This window comes from Oryctolagus cuniculus, chromosome 2, assembly GCF_051225735.1.
Source record: "Oryctolagus cuniculus isolate XC-2025 breed Fujian yellow rabbit chromosome 2, ASM5122573v1, whole genome shotgun sequence".
Lineage (NCBI taxonomy): Eukaryota > Metazoa > Chordata > Mammalia > Lagomorpha > Leporidae > Oryctolagus > Oryctolagus cuniculus.
The window spans coordinates 51159174-51176689 of record NC_142868.1 but is presented as its reverse complement, the minus strand read 5'-3'; the positions used below and the strand labels follow the sequence as shown (position 1 = coordinate 51176689).

The window sequence follows — 17516 nt, the reverse complement described above, 5'->3', positions numbered from 1 at the left end:
CAGATGGAGGACCTCTCTCTCTCTCTCTCTCTCTCTCTCTCTTTCATCCGCTGGTTCACTCCCTAAATGCCTGCAACAGGGCTGAGCCAGGCCAAAGCCAGAGGGAACTTGGAACTTAATCCTGATCTCCTGTGTGGGTGGCAGGGATCCCAGTACCCAAGCACCACCATCACCTGCTGCCTCCCGTGGTATGCTTGGCAGTTAGCTAGAACTGGAAATGGATCTGGAACTCAAACCCAGGCACTCTGGCCCAGGATGCCAGTATCCCAAGCAGTGTTTGTTTGTTTTTTCTTTTTTCCAAAGATATATTTATGTATTTGAAAGGAAGAGTTACAGAGAGCGTGTGGGGTGGGGAGATGAGGAAAGAAAGAAAGACTAGGAGAGAACAGGAGCAAGAGAGAGTTTCCATCCTCTAGTTCACATCCCAAATGGCTACAACAGTCAGGACTGGGCCAGGCCAAAGCCAGGAGCCAGGAGCTTCTTCTGGGTATCCCATGTGGGTGGCAGAAGCACAAGAATTGGGCCATTTTCTGCTGCTTTCCCAAGTGCATTAGCAGGGAGCTGGTTCAGAAGCGGAGCAGCTAAGACTCCTACCAGGACCCGTATGGGATGATGGTGTCACAGGCAGGAGCTTTACCTGCTACACCACAACACTAGCCCCACTGTTTTTTTTTTTTTTTTTTTTTTTTTTTCCTCCTTCTGATAGAAACACCCCTCCCCCCCATTTTAGTTAATGTTGAGGTGTACTGATGAGGTTTGTCTGCTTAGTGTAGTATCTCAGAGCACCGTGGGGTACTTAGAGTGTGGAGGGGTAGAGGGAGGAGGTTGTTAAACTTTCTATGCTCTTAGTAGAACTTATTCGTAGGCAGTTCTTATAGTCACCTGTGGACACGGTTATGTGATTAATGGATCCCTTTCTTGTCAACCAGGCCCTTGTTAATCAAGTAGCAGCAACTGTTCAGAATCGTTATGCCAAAATGCTGCCAAATGGGGAGGCTCTGTGTGGTGTTTTTACAAGGGATTATCGTCACGATGCCCTGAACTGTCAGGTAGGATTTTGAATTAACCAACTTATTATTGAATTATGTAACAGTACCTGCATTTCTCTTCCTGAGGCCTTGAGAAAATAACTTCCTTGAATTGATGACAGACAAGAGCTTTAGAGAAAAAGTAATTTTGCTATAGATAAATAGAACTCATCACTAAATATGGATACTTCAATTTTTTTTAAATTTCAAATATAGTTCATAGTACATCTTGGTTTATGAATAAATTCAAAATGATCTGAACAATCCTATAAATTATAAAAACTTAAGGAACACCAATTTCTAATCAGAAATATTATCTCTTGATAAATATCTGTTTAGAATACACAAATTCAGATACGATATTTGGTATTGATTACATCATGGAAAGTTTTCCCCTTTATTGAATTCCTAGATATTCAACGCTAAATCAAGAGTGAACCATGATTTAGAACACTATGTGGCAGATACGGAGATGCGCTCTCTTAGGTCACCTTTAAAAAAGGGACTTGCCGCTCAGATGCAGAAGGTGTGGGCAAGATTCTGTCTGCACTCCCTGTACTACCACCACAGTCCTTAGTACCTGAGCTAAGGAAGGGTATAAACAGTTGGCCATTGTCGCTTAATGTGGAACAGCTCTGAAGGACAGTGTTCGCTCAAGAATTCTGAGCTAGGTTTGCTAAGGTTCTATCAGGCCTGCTTTGTAGTTCGGCTTCTCCCTCTTCCTAATTCTCTCCCCCAACACCCGGTTTTCAATTCTTAATAAACATCTTCTGTGTCAGGGTCAGATTTTATAGAATCAAACCTGTGACAATGAACAATTTCTATTATTAAACTTTGAATGTTTGTAAGTAATACTGTAGACTTCAGATCTGATAATTTATCATTTTGACCTACAAAAACAATGGAGTTTCATTTTGTTCAAACTCGTACCTAACAACTCTAGTCAAACAATTCTTAGAAGCACTATGATATCCTAGTTATCAGCAGATACACTTGGGACTCATAAGCCTAACTTGTACTTTCTTAAAACAATGACTGCACACAGTGAAGTGCTCAAAATGTTAGTTCATATAACTATTTTATTTTTAGGTACTTATTACAGTGCCTGCCTGCTTTGAAATTCTGCTGCTGGCTCCTCATCGTCAACAATGGGTGAAAAAGATCAGATATGTTATATTTGATGAGGTAGGTTTATTATTTCTCTGCATTAATTTCCTAGCGTACACAAGCACTGTGAAGGAGATGGTTGAGACATCTGTTCCCTTGGGTGGAGTTCACGTGTGGGAGGCCCTTCCTTCTCAACAGTTTCTTCTGGACGTTGCCATCAACCTTTATGTTGGGACTCAATCGGCACACTCTACGGAGCACTGTATGGGAGAGGAACCTTTCAGTAGAGATCACTGTTTCAGGGGGAGTAGAATTCAACCAGCACAGCATAACTTACCCTGGACAGAGATTTCAAAATCCAATCTTTGATCTCCAATGCAAAACATTTGGGGCTTTACCAAGTGATTCAACTATATAGGTTATTTTATCAGCCATAGCCCCAACAGAAAGCAATGGCACACTCAAATTGCAACAAGTAAAGCAGGGTATTTTTCAAAGATGTCTGTGAAGAAATCCAGAGCTAGTAGTTTTCCTCTAAATTTAAAAGGACAAAGTGAGGAAGCATTTTCTTAGGAGTTAGCTACGTTGTGAGGAGTGGTTACTTTACTAGAGGGGCGTAGCTGGCTAAAGGGAACCTTGCAGGAAGGGAGCCAATGCCGTGCTGGCCTCAACCTCCTTCTCCTGTCTTCTGATCCCTTGACGAGGCTCTCCATTGGCCAATCCAGCAGTGCCTGGGAACCTTTCTGAGGTAACTTCTGTACATCAGAATATCAGCCAGAGAACAGGATGAAATGATACAAATTTATAGGAGCAAATGGAAGATATGTAACAAAGTGATAAAGCAACATTATTAAGAATAGTTATTCAAAGAAGCCCTGAAACATTACAAAAATATTCATTTGCTCTGGGGAATTTCCAGTTTAAAGAGGGAAAGATAACTTAGGTAATGGTTAACTTATCTTTTACTGGTAGAACATGGAGCAACCAAACAGGCTGGGCTTTTGATTTATTTGATACTAATAGATTATGTTTAATTTTGGTTAATGTGTGTATATTGCATGACAAGGATTTTTGGATATTGCTCTTTATAAAAATTCATCAACTTTGTTTTGCAATCCAGAACCTTGAGTTGTGGTCTAATCTCAAAACTCTGAAGTGATACAGCATTGGGTAACTCATCCTAATTTCACATAAAAGTAAAGGCTTTGAAGGCTAAAGTCTGTTCCGGCAGGGTCAGGGGAAAGTGCTGTCCAGTACAAGATATGAGGTTAAAATTTGGCAGTGTGATTTGTTACCTTACAGAACAAAGCCAAATGGGCAAATATACACACACATACACATATATATACACATATATACATATATGTATATACATGTGTGTGTGTGTATATATATATACATATATAATTTATCTAGTTCTGAAAGTCCTCTTTGATTGACCGCCAATTGTCATCATTTAACTTAGTGTCCTCTGAGAGTCATCTCTGAATCTACCTCAATTTGATTAAAAGATATGCATTCATTCATTCAGCAGATATTTAAGGAGTGCCTGCTCAGTGCCAGGCTTTCTGGCAGTGCTAGCAATACCCAGGACTAAGGTTACAATTCAATCAAGAAAGGAGGAATTAAACAAATAAACACATAAATGACAATGTCAAGCTACATACTATGAAAAGAAAGAGGAAGTTGTCATTTCTTTAATCATGGTAGTAGGAGGACAACTCTGAAATGGGTGCCCAGAAAAATCTCTTCTCTAGAGTGACATTAAGCTGAACTCTATGGTTGGATGAAAAAGAGGAAGTGTATTCTAAGCAGTGGGACCAATACTGTGAAAGTTATGGGGTAGCAAGAGTATGTCCAAGGAACAAAGACAAGGCTGCGTGGTCTTGATGGCTTGAGATGGAGCTAGAGAGAGTGGCAGGGGCTGAATCATGCCATGCATTATACACCCTGTTAAGGAGTTGGTTTTATTCCACATGCAGTGGGGATATACTGAAGAAATTTAATTAGGGATGTGACTTGATCTCACTCCTCTTTTAAACATAGCGTTTGGGCTGTGATGTGAAAAACGTAGGAGGCATGAGAAGAGGCTACCGTGGTAGTCAGGAGGATATCGTGTTCATGCACCTGAGTTGTGGTGGTGGCTTAGTTAGCAGTAGGTGTGGAGAGAAGTACACATGTTTGAAAGGCGTTTTTGAAATTAAAGAGGAATTATTGGTATTTGAAGGAAATTCAGGTGTCAAAATTGTCAAAATTTTCTGTCACATGAGTTTTCCATAATTTATTTTAACTTGGCATGGTCAATTAAAGGTAATGGGAAAGTATGCATGATGATTTCAAGTCTTATGTTCATTTGCTTTCTTTAAATCATCTTTTGAATGGAGGAATTTTTTTCTTGAATAGGTCCATTGTCTTGGTGGAGAAATTGGAGCAGAAATCTGGGAGCATCTCCTTGTCATGATCAGATGTCCTTTTCTGGCCCTTTCTGCTACCATAAGTAACCCTGAACATCTCACTGCGTATGAACTTGATTTCAGTTTGGACAAAATGTTTATCTCTGTTGAGTGTGTTTCATGCTGTCTGTGTGGATTCGGAAGGGTCTCATAACTTTCTGGGGAATTGAATGATTCATTTCTGGTTCTCTCTTGCACCTGCTGGCAGGTGTTGAGCAAAGCCCCATTCTGTAATGGAAAATGAAGGACTCCCATGCTCAGACCTGCAACTGAATGGGAAATAATCCACCGATCTCAGAATATTTCATCAGAATGATAGATTTGTGTTCCTTTCCTTTTGTCCTTCACCAAGAAATAAAAATTAAACAATACACGGACACACTCAGCCATGGGCCCTAAGAGCCATGGCCCTGCTTCGTGGAGATGCTTTGAAAGATTCAAGACCCCACATCATTTTGTAATTTGGCTTGATTTCTGCCTACTAATAACTATTCTAGCAAAGACTCCTATCATACCTGGAATGTGCCAGGTACTGTCCCAAGGGCTTTGCTTATGATAACTTATTTTAAATGCCCAGAACTCTTGTGATTTACTGTAGTAGTACTTCAGATACTACTGTATCCCATTTTAAAATGTGGAAATAAGGCACAGAAAGATCGAGTGACTCAGCCAAGAGCCACAACAATTAGGAAGGAGGCTGGAATCCATTCTTGTGTGGTCTGGCTCCTGAGCCTATTCCCATAAGTCCAAATTTTGAGGTACCTGAAGTGTTTTTTACTTACACTATTCAGCTTCATAGGAATAGTTCCATGTTCTGCCTAAATAATATGTTCATTCATTTTTTAAGGTGGCTGCAGTCAGTGAAACAGTACTGGAGACAAGAAGATGCTTTAATAGAAAAAAAAATTGCTTCTAAAAAGAATCATGCCAGTCGTACCAATTTCCCCAAATATTACTTTCGAATAAGACAGTCGTATAAAGTTAGACTTGGTATGTTTGATATATTCATAATGCATTTTATCTTTTACTTTAAACTAGTCATTGCATTTCCATTGATTTGGAACTTGGTGCTCTTGATTTCTAGTGCTCTATGGAGAGAGATACAATGATTTAGAGAAGTACATATGCTCAGTAAACGGGGATGACATCTACTTTGAACATTTTCACCCATGTGCTGCACTAACAACAGATCATGTAAGTAACACTTCAGCCATATTTGTTCTAATATGAATTGTTTGCATATATAGCAGTTTAAAAGCTGCCAGACTGATATTTTTACAGCAGATATTTTAATTATCTTCATGTTATTTGTATTGAAAAGGAAGAGTGTTCTTTCTAGCTTTCACTGGTTCCTCTTTAGTGTCTGGCTCCACAAAGCTTAAAACCCACTAAAAATTCCAACCTGGCTTTTTTAGTTTTATTTTTTGTATCTTATCTTTGCCCATTTTCTGCCTTCTCAGTGTCCATCTCTAACTGTTCACTTCTCTTAACCTAACTGTTCTCTCAGTGCAACGACGGCTTGTGGTGAGAATCTGATCACTATGAATTAGCTGAGACAAGTCAAGGACCATTCTCAAGAACAAAACAATGATAACTTGGTGTTTGGGTAGTGAACCAGTAAGGTAGAGGCATAAAAAGGATTTCAGTTGGGGCATTCCGGTGTGAGTGGGGAAAGATTTCTCAGTTATTCTTATGTATTGGTCATCCTTTCTTATCCCGTTTCCTGTGGATGGCGCATGGAAGCTCCTCTTGACACTCAGAGTAATAATTGTAATTATTGCAATAATTGTTTGGTCGTTTGTCTTTCTCCACAGAGAAGGAAAGTTAGATGTATTCTCAATTCACCTCTCCTATGAAGAATCCTTAAACCATAGTTGTGATCTCTGCATGCACGTCTAAAGGCAAAGGGCTCAAAGTGTAGCCTGAGCAGCCGGGTCTTCTGTGGCCCTGCCTAGTGTCCTTTCCATTCATCCATGGGAGCCCTCCGCTGTGTGATGCTCCTGGATGGAGTATTTCATTCCTGATGGCCAAAGTCAATTGTCCTGATCCTCTTCACCTTCCGTGACTCCTAAATGTGAAACCTTCTCAGAATCCTTTGTGGCTCCCTTAACGGATAAAATCTTCTCTCCTCTCCATCGCACCTTGTTTATCTTACGTGACTCCAATCATGATCCACTTGCTGCAGTAGTTCTATGAATGCATGTCTTCTTCGTCTTGCTAGAATAACTCCGGGGAGGGGGGCAATTTTGTGTCCTTATAAATTCCTCACAAATAGCTATGTGTGTGAAAGGTGCTTTCTAAACATATGTTAAATAAGAGTAACCAACCTAAATTGAGTACTTATTTTGGGCCTAAAAATTTTACATAGCCTACCTTATTAAATTTAACAGCAGCCTTATGATGGACTTCCTGTTATTATTCCCATTTTACAAATGAGGAAGGCGAGGCACAGAGAACATAATTAACACCGCAGACAACTCTTAAGTGAATGGTGGGCAGGATGCGTCTCATGTAGATTGTCTACAGAACCTTTGATTTCACCTATTAGTCCCAAAATAAATAAGATGATTTATTTTGTGTCGAATGGTTCAAGACAGGTTGTCTGTAAGCAGCAGTGAAGTGTAGGATCTGCTTAAAAAAAAAAATACCTGGATGAATTAGAATCCCTTTTTGGCCTTTGGGATAATTTGATGGTTTCTGAAAGCAACCGTAGGGCAAGCATTTGGTGCAGCAGTTAATATGGAAACATCCTGTGCTGGAGAGACTGAGTTCAAGTCTCAGCTCCACTTCTGATTTCTGCTTCCTGCTAATGTACAACCTGAGAGGCAGATGATGATGGCTCTAGTACTTGGGTCCCTGCCACCCACGTGGGGGACTTGGACTGAATTCTGGGCTCCTTGGTTTCTGCAGGTGTTTAGGGAGTGAATTTGCAGACGGAAGATCTCTCCTCCTTTCAAATTTTAAAAATAAATTAAAATTAAAATCAATTGCATGCATTGAAGTGATGACAGCTTTCTATGAGGATTAGGGGAGTTTCTCTTCTGTGAGGTAATGGCCTAATTCGAACTCTAAATAAAATTAAAATGTACATAAGATTCCTATTACCTGACTTACACCCCAAAGCTAGACTCTAGACGAGAACCCACACATAATTAAAAAGATCTTTTCTCTTTTGCTTTCTTTTTAATTTCTCCTTCCTTCCACCTTCCCTTCTACCCTTTCTAGGGATCACCTGACATTTTCGTTGCTTTCTTTTTAATTTCTCCTTCCTTCCATCTTCCCTTCTACCCTCTCTAGGGATCACCTGACATTTTCGTTATTGGTATTTTAAAAATAGCCCAGTGGGGCCAGCATTGTGGCATAGCAGGTTAAACTGCCATTTGCCAAGCTGCCATCCCATATCTGAGTGCCAGTTGATGTCCTGGCTGTTCCACTTCTGAGCCAGCTCCTTGCTAATGTGCCCAGGAAGGCAGTGGATACTGGCCCAGGTACTTGAGCCCCTGCACCCATGGGGGGGTTCCAGGCTCCTGGCTTTGGCCTGGCCCAGACCAGACTATTGTGGCCATTTGGGCAATGAAGCAGCAGATGGAAAATGTCTCTCTCAGTTATTTCGCCTTTCAAATAAATAAATAAATAAATCTCAAAGATAGTATTAAATACCCAAATAGTTTTACGAACTTATTTATTTTGTGTAGAATGTGTCAAAGCAGGGGCGGGCATTGTGGCATAGCTGGTAAAGCTGCCCACGACGCTGGCATCCCACGTGGACACTGGTTTGTGTCCTGGCTGCTTCACTTCTGATCCAGCTCCCTGCTAATGGCCTGGAAAAAGCAGCAGAAGATGGCCCAAGTGTTTGAGCCCCTGCCACCTACGTGGGAGACCCAGATGAAGCTCCTGGCTTTGGCCTGGCCCAGCTTGGCTGTTGAGGTGGTCTGGGGAGTGAACCAACGGATGGAAAAATTTCTCTCTCTCTCACCCTCCGTCTCTGTGGCTCTGCCTTTCAAAAAATACAATGAATCTTAACAAGTTTCTTTCTTTTTTTTTTTTTTTAAGTGCTCAAAAAAAAAAAAAAAAAAAAAAAGGCTCCAGGCAGGTTGTCTTTAAGCAGCAATGAATATGTGGTGGTTTGGAGTGCTCGCTGACATTGCCATTTTGATCCAAGTGCCTTTCCTGTATTCTCAGTAGCTATTAATGCAACAATGGGAAAGCAACAGAACTGGTCCAGTGTGCTCTGACCCCTACAACTGTTGCAAAGGTCATGCTGTGGATGAATATTCTCAAGTCTTCTAGATTTTTGTAGCATGCGTACAGGAGGACCACAAAGGCTCAGGCATTAGTAAATGTGTGTTGACAGTTGGATGTGTGGCGATTGTTTGCAAATCCTGATCTTCTTTGGTATACTTCAAATTGCCAAAAAAAAAAAAAAAAAACAAAACAACTGAGTGGCAAGTAAAAAAAAATAAGTTGTGTCAACATAAAGAATAAAACCATCTACCTTGGTTCTTTCTCTCATAGCTGTATCATAAAAATGACTGCAGGCGGGAAGGGACTGGGCAGGACAAGCGAGCTGGCCCTGATCCCCCTGCACTGAGGGATCATCTTCAATCCCATGAGGCTTGTTTCTGGCCAAGTGCAGAGTTGCGTGGCCTTTACCATTATCATGCCACACAGGGGCAGCTGCTGACTCCTGGAGAGCTGTCCACTCCAGGAAGTCCTCCTAAGAACTGCTTTCTCTCGGCAGCTCAGCCTGGATCAATGCTTAACATTATGGATGGCATCAGGGATAATGTGGTTTGCTAAAACAGCGTCATAGAATACCTAATTTGCCTTCTTTATCCTGGCTTGGCACACATAAATGTGAAGACTCCACAATTAAATCAATTTCACTGTTATTGTAGGGTAGAGGTAGTCTCATCTTGTCTAAATTACAAATCTTTCAGCACGCTAGTACTCTGATTAGAATTATTAGAAGATAGTTCACACACAGTTATCCCATTGAAGGGTCATATGGAGTAACGTTAAAGCTGTTTTTGGTGGACTTTCAGGTTTTTTCTTAATCTTAATAATTAAGAATAATCTTAATAGTTAAGAAACATGCAGGTTATATTTTCTAAGTGCTTGGCACCTGTCAGTATTTGAACATTTTAGTTTAATTCTTTTTAATGTCTGTAGGTTCATGATAGTGGCCATGAGGCAAAGGATAAGACATCAGATAAAATAAGAGGAATATTAAGCTCAATTTTGTTTACATAGATCGAACACTACGGATTCCCGTCTGATCTTTCCCTTTCACCTCGAGAGAGCGTCCAACTTTATGACACCATGTTTCAAATCTGGGACAGCTGGCCCCGGGCTCAGGTAAATAATAATCCCGGAAATTCATGCTATAAGAAATTATAGCATTGCTGCACAGCAGGACAAACTCTCTTCCTTTCTAATCACTTGCATCTGTTCTTTGAAAATTATTAGTGAAAAATTGTCCCTTCTCACATGTTGTTCTTCCAAACACTTTTATTTTATTTTACTCTAATGGTTTTGAATTATGTTTTAATTCCTGCAAATATTTCTTCTGTCAACTTCTGGGATAGTACGATATTTGAATCTCATACACCCTGGACTTGTATTTCACGCCACTTGTTTCCTTTCTGTATGTCCTGATTGCTGTTTTTAGTTTCCATTTGTTACTCATATCCTCTCTTTTTAGGAGTTGGTCCATCCTAAGAGTTCTATGTATTAGAAGCTATGGGAGGTAAAAAGAATTTCCTGCATCTCTGTCATCAGGGTTTGCAGCAGTAGTACTGTCAATGAGATGTGCAAATAGGAAACAGCTTTGGATTTTTATTGCATGGTGCTTAATCCTGTGGTCTTTGTTTTCAAGGAACTGTGTCCAGAGAACTTCATTCATTTTAAGAATAAATTAGTCATTAAGAAGTTGGATGCTAGAAAATATGAAGAGAGCTTAAAGGCAGAGTTAAGGAACTGGATTACAGATGGCCACGTACAGCAGGTGATTTTCACAGGCTTTATGTTTTAGGGAAAACATCCTATACTCTATTGTTTTGGGTTGTGTATTCAGTTAATACTATTTTATGTTTTCTTAATCTTCAGTTTTCATCTTAGAATTGTAAGTTGAACATGATGTCTAGTGATTCTGAGGTACAATAAAAAGAGAAAGGAAATGGGTCTTTGTCTTGGGCTCAGTGCCTCCTAAGACGTAGGCCAGAGGTGGCTGGTGCCTCCCAGATGTTGCACCCAACAAGAACAGAGGGGTGGCTCTGCACAGGAATAGTCCTCTCCAAGCCCTGTGCATAGAAAGGCAGGACTCACGGTGCTAGGTGCCAGGAAGAAAGTCTTACTCCTTTTTGTTCATCTTGGAATATTTTTGTGTTCACTTTCAGTTGTGGTAACTATTTCTGATTCAGAGTCTTGACCTCAATCATACAAGTTGTGCATATTTATTTTGAGGAAGTGGATGGTCTTTATGCTTTGAATTTTGCTATTGTCGCAAATGGTGGTTTGTTATTTTTTAGAGTAACGTGTATTAGATTCTCTCATGTCATATTTTTTTCTGCTATACTTTAATCTCCTCCCATTCAGAAACCTGACAGAATTAACTTATATTTTCTTCTTGTTACTTTGTCATTAAAAAATCTTGAAAATATGTTTGCAAGTGATTTTCCTACATGCAGAAACCAGTCGGTTCCATGGAGAGGGACTGACTCATCCCTTTCCTTCAGCATCATTTAGTGAATAATTCTTTTCCTGACTTAGGTTGTCTTAAAAAATCACGTGTTAAGTTGCAAATATGTGGGTATATGCATTGTTGCTGCCAAGGTTTTGTTCTTTAGTCTATTTGTTTGATAGGTTTAAGCATAATTTTATGATGCACTTTAAAGAACTGTTTTAAAGAACCATAAAAACATAGCTTAGACAACGATGAAAGTATTTTAGCCAAAAACAGTAATCTTTTCTTTTCTACACAGAACGTAAAAATAAGTGTTTTTTATTCACTGTTACAGGCCAAAATGGTACTGAAACATCTTAGTCCTGATTCAGATGTTAGTACAGGAAACATGACAAGAATGTTCCCACTTCTTGTGGAAAAGCTAAGGGAAATGGAGAAGTTGCCAGCACTGTTTTTCATGTAAGCTATTTGTTTTTGCTGGAAATTTGTATTACAATTTGTATTTTGTATTACAATTTGTATTCCTTTAAGATGTGGTGAGTTACACAAACCATTGTAGTATAGTATTCATTGCTATTTTGGTGCTCATTTGTTATTCAAATGCAGAAGTCTTATTTGAAAAGTCTATTCTTTTAGTTCAATTTTTATGAAATATCTTAGTTGGGTTATTAAAAATCACCTCATTCTTTAGTTTGTTACTTCATTTTTTGTTTTCTGTTTAAACTATTACTTAGGTCTTAGTAATTTTCAGTACATACCTAGGCTGTTTGTAAAAAATTTGAATGAATATGCATACAAGTACTCCATATAAAATTAAAACATCCTTACAACAGGCTAGAATAGTTATTGGCAGAGGGTTTTTTTTTTATTATTTCAAGTATATACTAATGAGAACTATGATAGACACTTGATAAATTTTGAATGTTATGGTATAAAAATAGTTTAAAATTGAACAGGATAGCCCAGTTTTGATAAAGTAACACAAAAGGTAATTTATTAAGTGGATTAACATTCCATATCCTAGATTAACCTTGAAAACATAGTTTAGAGGTCTGCTTTGCAGTGTGGTGGGTAGGGGGGTTAGTGACACAGCTCCTTCACCTCCAATCCAGCTCCCTGTTGATGGCCTGGGAAGAGCAGCAGAAGATGCTGCAGGTGTCTGGGCCCCTGCTGCCATGCTTCTGGCTCCTGGCTTCAGCCTGGCTTGGCCCTGGCTGTTGCAGATACTTGGAGAGTGAAGCAGCAGATAGAAGACCCCTCTCTCTGTGTATAACTTTGCCCTTCAAATAAATAAGTCAAAAAAGAAAAAGAAAACACAGTTTGAGATCAGAACAGAATGTATTATTTACTTTAGATAATTTCTAATTCTACTTAAGCTGCAGAAGCTTTACATAAATGAAGGCATAGTATTTTGCTCAACTGGTAAAGTTTAATGGAACTTGTTCCTATACAACAGACATAGTAATAAATTAGCATTGATGATGTATATTTAAAATAATGATGACAAGTGAACATAAGTTTGCATTTGGAAATTTGGAGGATTATAATAAAATTGGCTTCTTTTATCTTATTACTGGAACAAGAAAAATAAATTTCTTAATGTTTATTTGTATTTGAGAGGGAGAGAAAGAGAGAGAGAGATTGAGAGAATGAGTTTTCTATGCCCAAATGCCTACAACAGCCAGGGCTGGGCCAGGCTGAAGCCAGGAGCCTGGAACTCCACTCAGGTTTCCTACGTAGATGGCAGGGACCCAATGAATTGAGAAATCACCTGCTGCCTCCCAGGTATTAACAGGAAGCAGGAACAGAACCAGAAGTGAGACTCTATCCCAGGTCCTCTAGTATGAGATGTGGCAGTCCTATCTGATGGCTTAACCAATTGCACCAAAACACCTACCACGGAAATAAATTTATTTGTCACCAAGACACTTCACAGTTCACCTACTTTGTTTTCATGGATGGCTGTAGATTTTAGTTAGAAACCAAATAATTCTCTCACGGTGGTTAAGGCACCTCTTGGGATGCCTGTATCCCGTACTGGAGTCCTGAGTTCCAGTCCCTGCTCCAGTTCCTATTCCAGTTTCCAACGAACATGCACCCTGGGAGGCAGCAGGTGATGCCTTCAGTAGTTGGGTCCTTGCTCCCCACATGGGAGACCTGTATTGAGTTACAGGCTCCTGGCTTCCACCTGACCTAACTCTGGCTGTGTGGGCATTTGGAAATTGAGCCATTGGCTAAGAGCTCGCTCTCTCTGTCTCTCTGCCTTTCAAATAAATAAAAACAAATACTAATTAAAATTCTTTACCTATGAATTATTTCATAAAGCTGAATTGCAAAATAAAAATCCAAAAATACTTTTGTTATATACTTACAGTTCATGTATATTCATATCTATTTTTGTGGGAAAGCAAAATTTTACTTTTAGCCCCTTAGGATATTTAAGATGAGCCTCTATCAAAACAAGGTAGAGAAATGCATACAAATTCTTTTTAACATTTTTTTGAAAGGTAGAGTTACAGACAAAGGGGGAAAGGGAGAGATAGAGAGAGAGATCGTCTATCTGCTGGTTCACTCCCCAAATGGCCACAATGGCTGGAGCTGTGCCAGGCTGAAGCCAAGAGCTTCTTCCAGGTCTCCCATGTGGGCACAGGGTTGCAAGCATTTGGACCATCCTCTGTGCTTTCCTAGGTGCACCAGCAGGGAGCTGGATTAGAAGTGGAGCAGCTGGGACTCAAACCAGCACCTATATGGGATGCTGGTGCTGCAGGTGGTAGCTTTACTCTCTATGCTACATGCCCATCCCAGATTTATTTAAAATAAGGTTAAATGGCATGGGGGCCTTTGTTAGGAAACAAAGACCCAAAGACAAAGTTAGAGATGGACACTTCTACTTAATTGGCAGAGAGGGTCGAGGTGAAAGTGTGACAGGGCTAAAAGGCTTGGACTAGGGTAGTTAACTGGGTGAGATGCCCAGGAAGAAAATGGTTAGTTTAACAAAGCTTGACACAGACTTCCCTTACCTCCACTTCCTGTTCGTGAAGATAAGAATGTCACTCTGTGCTGTAACAGCATCTTTCACAGGGCCATTTAATCTCCTATGTTTAAGAAAAAGAGCCGGCGCCGCGGCTCACTAGGCTAATCCTCCACCTGCAGTGTCGGCACACCGCGTTCTAGTCCTGGTCGGGGTGCTGGATTCTGTCCCGGTTGCCCCTCTTCCAGGCCAGCTCTCTGCTGTGGCCAGGGAGTGCAGTGGAGGATGGCCCAAGTGCTTGGGCCCTGCACCCGCATGGGAGACCAGGAAAAGTACCTGGCTCCTGGCTCCTGCCATCGGATCAGCGCAGTGTGCCAGCTGCAGTGCGCTGGCCACGGCGGCCATTGGAGGGTGAACCAACGGCAAAGGAAGACCTTTCTCTCTGTCTCTCTCTCTCTCACTGTCCACTCTGCCTGTCCAAAAAAAAAAAAAAAAAGGAGCAAAAGAGGGGACCCTCTTGCATCTATTTCCTCAGTGACTTTAGCTCAAAATAGATAGAGCCAGAAGATACTTACACAGTAAGATATTTCCCCGACATCTAATTCTACTTGGGGAGTATAATTTCTGCATGGTTTTATGCAAGGTTGGACTCCATAAAGCAGCCTTCTTGGCCCTGTGCAGTTTGGTTTAGTCGTAAGTAGCCTCAGGTCATCAAGAGATCTGAGGTTTGTCTGGGCTGAAGCTGTACCTCTCGGGTCTTTTCAATTAGTGGAGTCCCCATCAACCTCCAACACTCCGGTCTCTGGAAAAGCAGTCATGGAGCCGCGGCAGTGTTTGCTGGCAGTATCAGTGTGTGCTTAAGACCACACACTTTATGGCCAGGTCCAAAGTGCACTCTTTTTTTTTTTTTTTTTTTGACAGGCAAAATGGACAGTGAGAGAGAGACAGAGAGAAAGGTCTTCCTTTTCCCTTGGTTCACCCCCCAATGGCTGCTCCGGCGGCACACTGCGGCCGGCACACCACGCCAATCCGAAGGCAGGAGCCAGGTGCTTCTCCTGGTCTCCCATACAGGTGCAGGGCCCAAGGACCTAGGCCATCCTCCACTGCCCTCCCGGGCCACAGCAGAGAGCTAGACAGGAAGAGGAGCAACCGGCACAGAATCCGGCTCCCTGACCGGGACTAGAACGCGGTGTGCCGACACTGCAGGTGGAGGATTAGCCTAATGAGCCGTGACATCAGCCCAAAGTGCACCTTACCTCTGCCACTTGTTAGCTGTGTCACTTCTGGATAATTCCTTAATAACTTTGAAAAATGCTATGATAAAAATAATAATACATAGGGTACGGATAGGACTTAAGTAAAAACAAAGCACTTACTATAGTACTACAAAATATCATTGGCGACCAACCCAGTTCTGGGGTCACCTTGGTTTACATAGGTTATCAGTAACATTTAGGAGACAAACAGTTCAAAGTGATCTACGGTTTTACAATGGCCATGATGGAAACAATACCATTTAATAATGACAGTGACTTGCATTAATGCAGAATGAGAAGGAACATAATGTCCCGGTGAAGATCATGGGCTTGGAGACCAGTCTGCCTCGTGCAGGCTGTGGTCTGAGGCTGTGAGGTAGGCCACTTAATCGCCCGTGTTTTCATCTGCAAGATGGGGATAATAACAGGGCCGTCCTCATACGGTTTGTGAGTCGTCAGTGAGGCAGTATATTTAAGCCACTTAAATTAATGTCTGACAATAGTAAATACATATGTTTACTGTTACTATCTTGCTGTCTGTTATTAGAAATTTCCTGCCATATGGCAATGTGTCAGTTTCTTAATCTTTCCTTCATGAGTGTGCCAGGGTATTTACTTTGGCTTAGTTAACCATACTTCTGGCTCTGGAATACTTTGGAAAAGCCCTTTGCCTTGCCACTGAGACATTTAAACTTTATTATATAGACCAAATCAATGATTTGTTCCAATAGACTCTGGTTAGCGGCGTGAGAGTGTTTGTTGGCTATTTTACCTGTAGCATTTTGCCAGTAATATACAGTGGGGAATTAAAACTTGCATAGGTTTTCTAGTGTTCCCAGTACTGGGAAATGCATGTGAGTCTGCAGTTACTTCCTCTGGTAACATTTTACTCCTCGTGTATTATGAAAGTTTGGTCTGTTGCCCTCCATCTAGTTAAGTGCTGAGATCTGAACAGCCCAAGGGTTACATCCTGGACTACATCCCTAGCTTAAGCCCCAAGGTGCCAGGAGGTCTAGACCCTCATATTCCTAGGAATTCTTATTCCTAAAAGGTAGAAGGCCTAGACCTCAGAGACATTCCTGGTTTGTGAAGGCCAGCAACACCTGGAGTTTATCTGTTCTCTGGGAAAGCAGTAGTCACATTCCAAAAGGCTAGAGAACGTTATGAACTTTTCCATCCTACCAAGTGAACAAATATTTGTTGATGGCAAAAGTTTTTTTCTCTGTCCTTTGGGAAGGGGCAGAGATGGGTAGGTTTATTCTGTATAAAAGTGAATAAGATCCATTGTCTTCCAGCTCTTGTCTATAGGATATCAAACTTCTCTTATGGGGAAAGTTTCCATGAGCTGTTATTGAGCGTTTCCCCAAGGTAGCATCTAGGGTGGGGATACGGGAACCATTATTATTGCAAGCTAGTTAATAAGGGTCTGTTCTTCCAAAGCACTTAGTGTACATAATCAGAATAAAACTCATAAAGATGAATATTCAAAACCCAGTAGGTACATGTCAGAATGTAACAGTAGCTTTTGAAGTTTATGGTGTTATTTTCAGACAAGGGTTCTTTTTATTTGTTTCTAGATTCAGCTTAGAAGCTGTGGAAGACAGAGCTAAAAGTGTGAAGGAATTCCTGGAGGATAAACAAGAGAAAAGACGACCTCCCAAAGCTGATAAGGAAGCCCAAGACATGGCTAATAAACTTCGAAAAGTAAAAAAATCCATAGAGAAACAGAAGATGCTGTGAGTATTTAAACAGACTGCTCATCAAAGGGTTAAAATTCTTTCTAACTCACAGTAGGAAAAATAAGTGAATCTGCTCTGCAAAGAAGTTCTGGTTGTTGCTCGGACTTGCTTGCAAATTGGGTAAATTTGGATTGGAGAATCGAGCAAAGACAAGTGTCCATAACCATAATCATAATCTTCGATTGCAAGAGTGAGTCTCACAGGCGGGCGCCGCGGCTAATCCTCCGCCTGTGGCGCCGGCACACCGGGTTCTAGTCCCGGTAGGGGCGCCAGATTC

At 40.9% G+C, this 17516-nt stretch overlaps 1 protein-coding gene across 10 annotated transcripts in view; it reads left to right on the top strand.

Annotated features, from left to right (window-relative positions):
• LOC100345657 (putative ATP-dependent RNA helicase DDX60) overlaps positions 1-17516 on the top strand; it is a 100638-nt gene that overhangs the window by 44569 nt on the left and 38553 nt on the right. For all 10 annotated transcript variants that reach the window (XM_089325476.1, XM_089325478.1, XM_008249590.5 and 7 more), the window contains exons 18-26: positions 930-1049; positions 2118-2213; positions 4539-4654; positions 5436-5578; positions 5673-5782; positions 9842-9946; positions 10467-10595; positions 11608-11732; positions 17078-17236. In XM_089325476.1, coding sequence (XP_089181602.1) covers positions 930-1049; positions 2118-2213; positions 4539-4654; positions 5436-5578; positions 5673-5782; positions 9842-9946; positions 10467-10595; positions 11608-11732; positions 17078-17236 — 1103 coding nt within the window. The remainder of the gene's footprint in view (positions 1-929; positions 1050-2117; positions 2214-4538; positions 4655-5435; positions 5579-5672; positions 5783-9841; positions 9947-10466; positions 10596-11607; positions 11733-17077; positions 17237-17516) is intronic.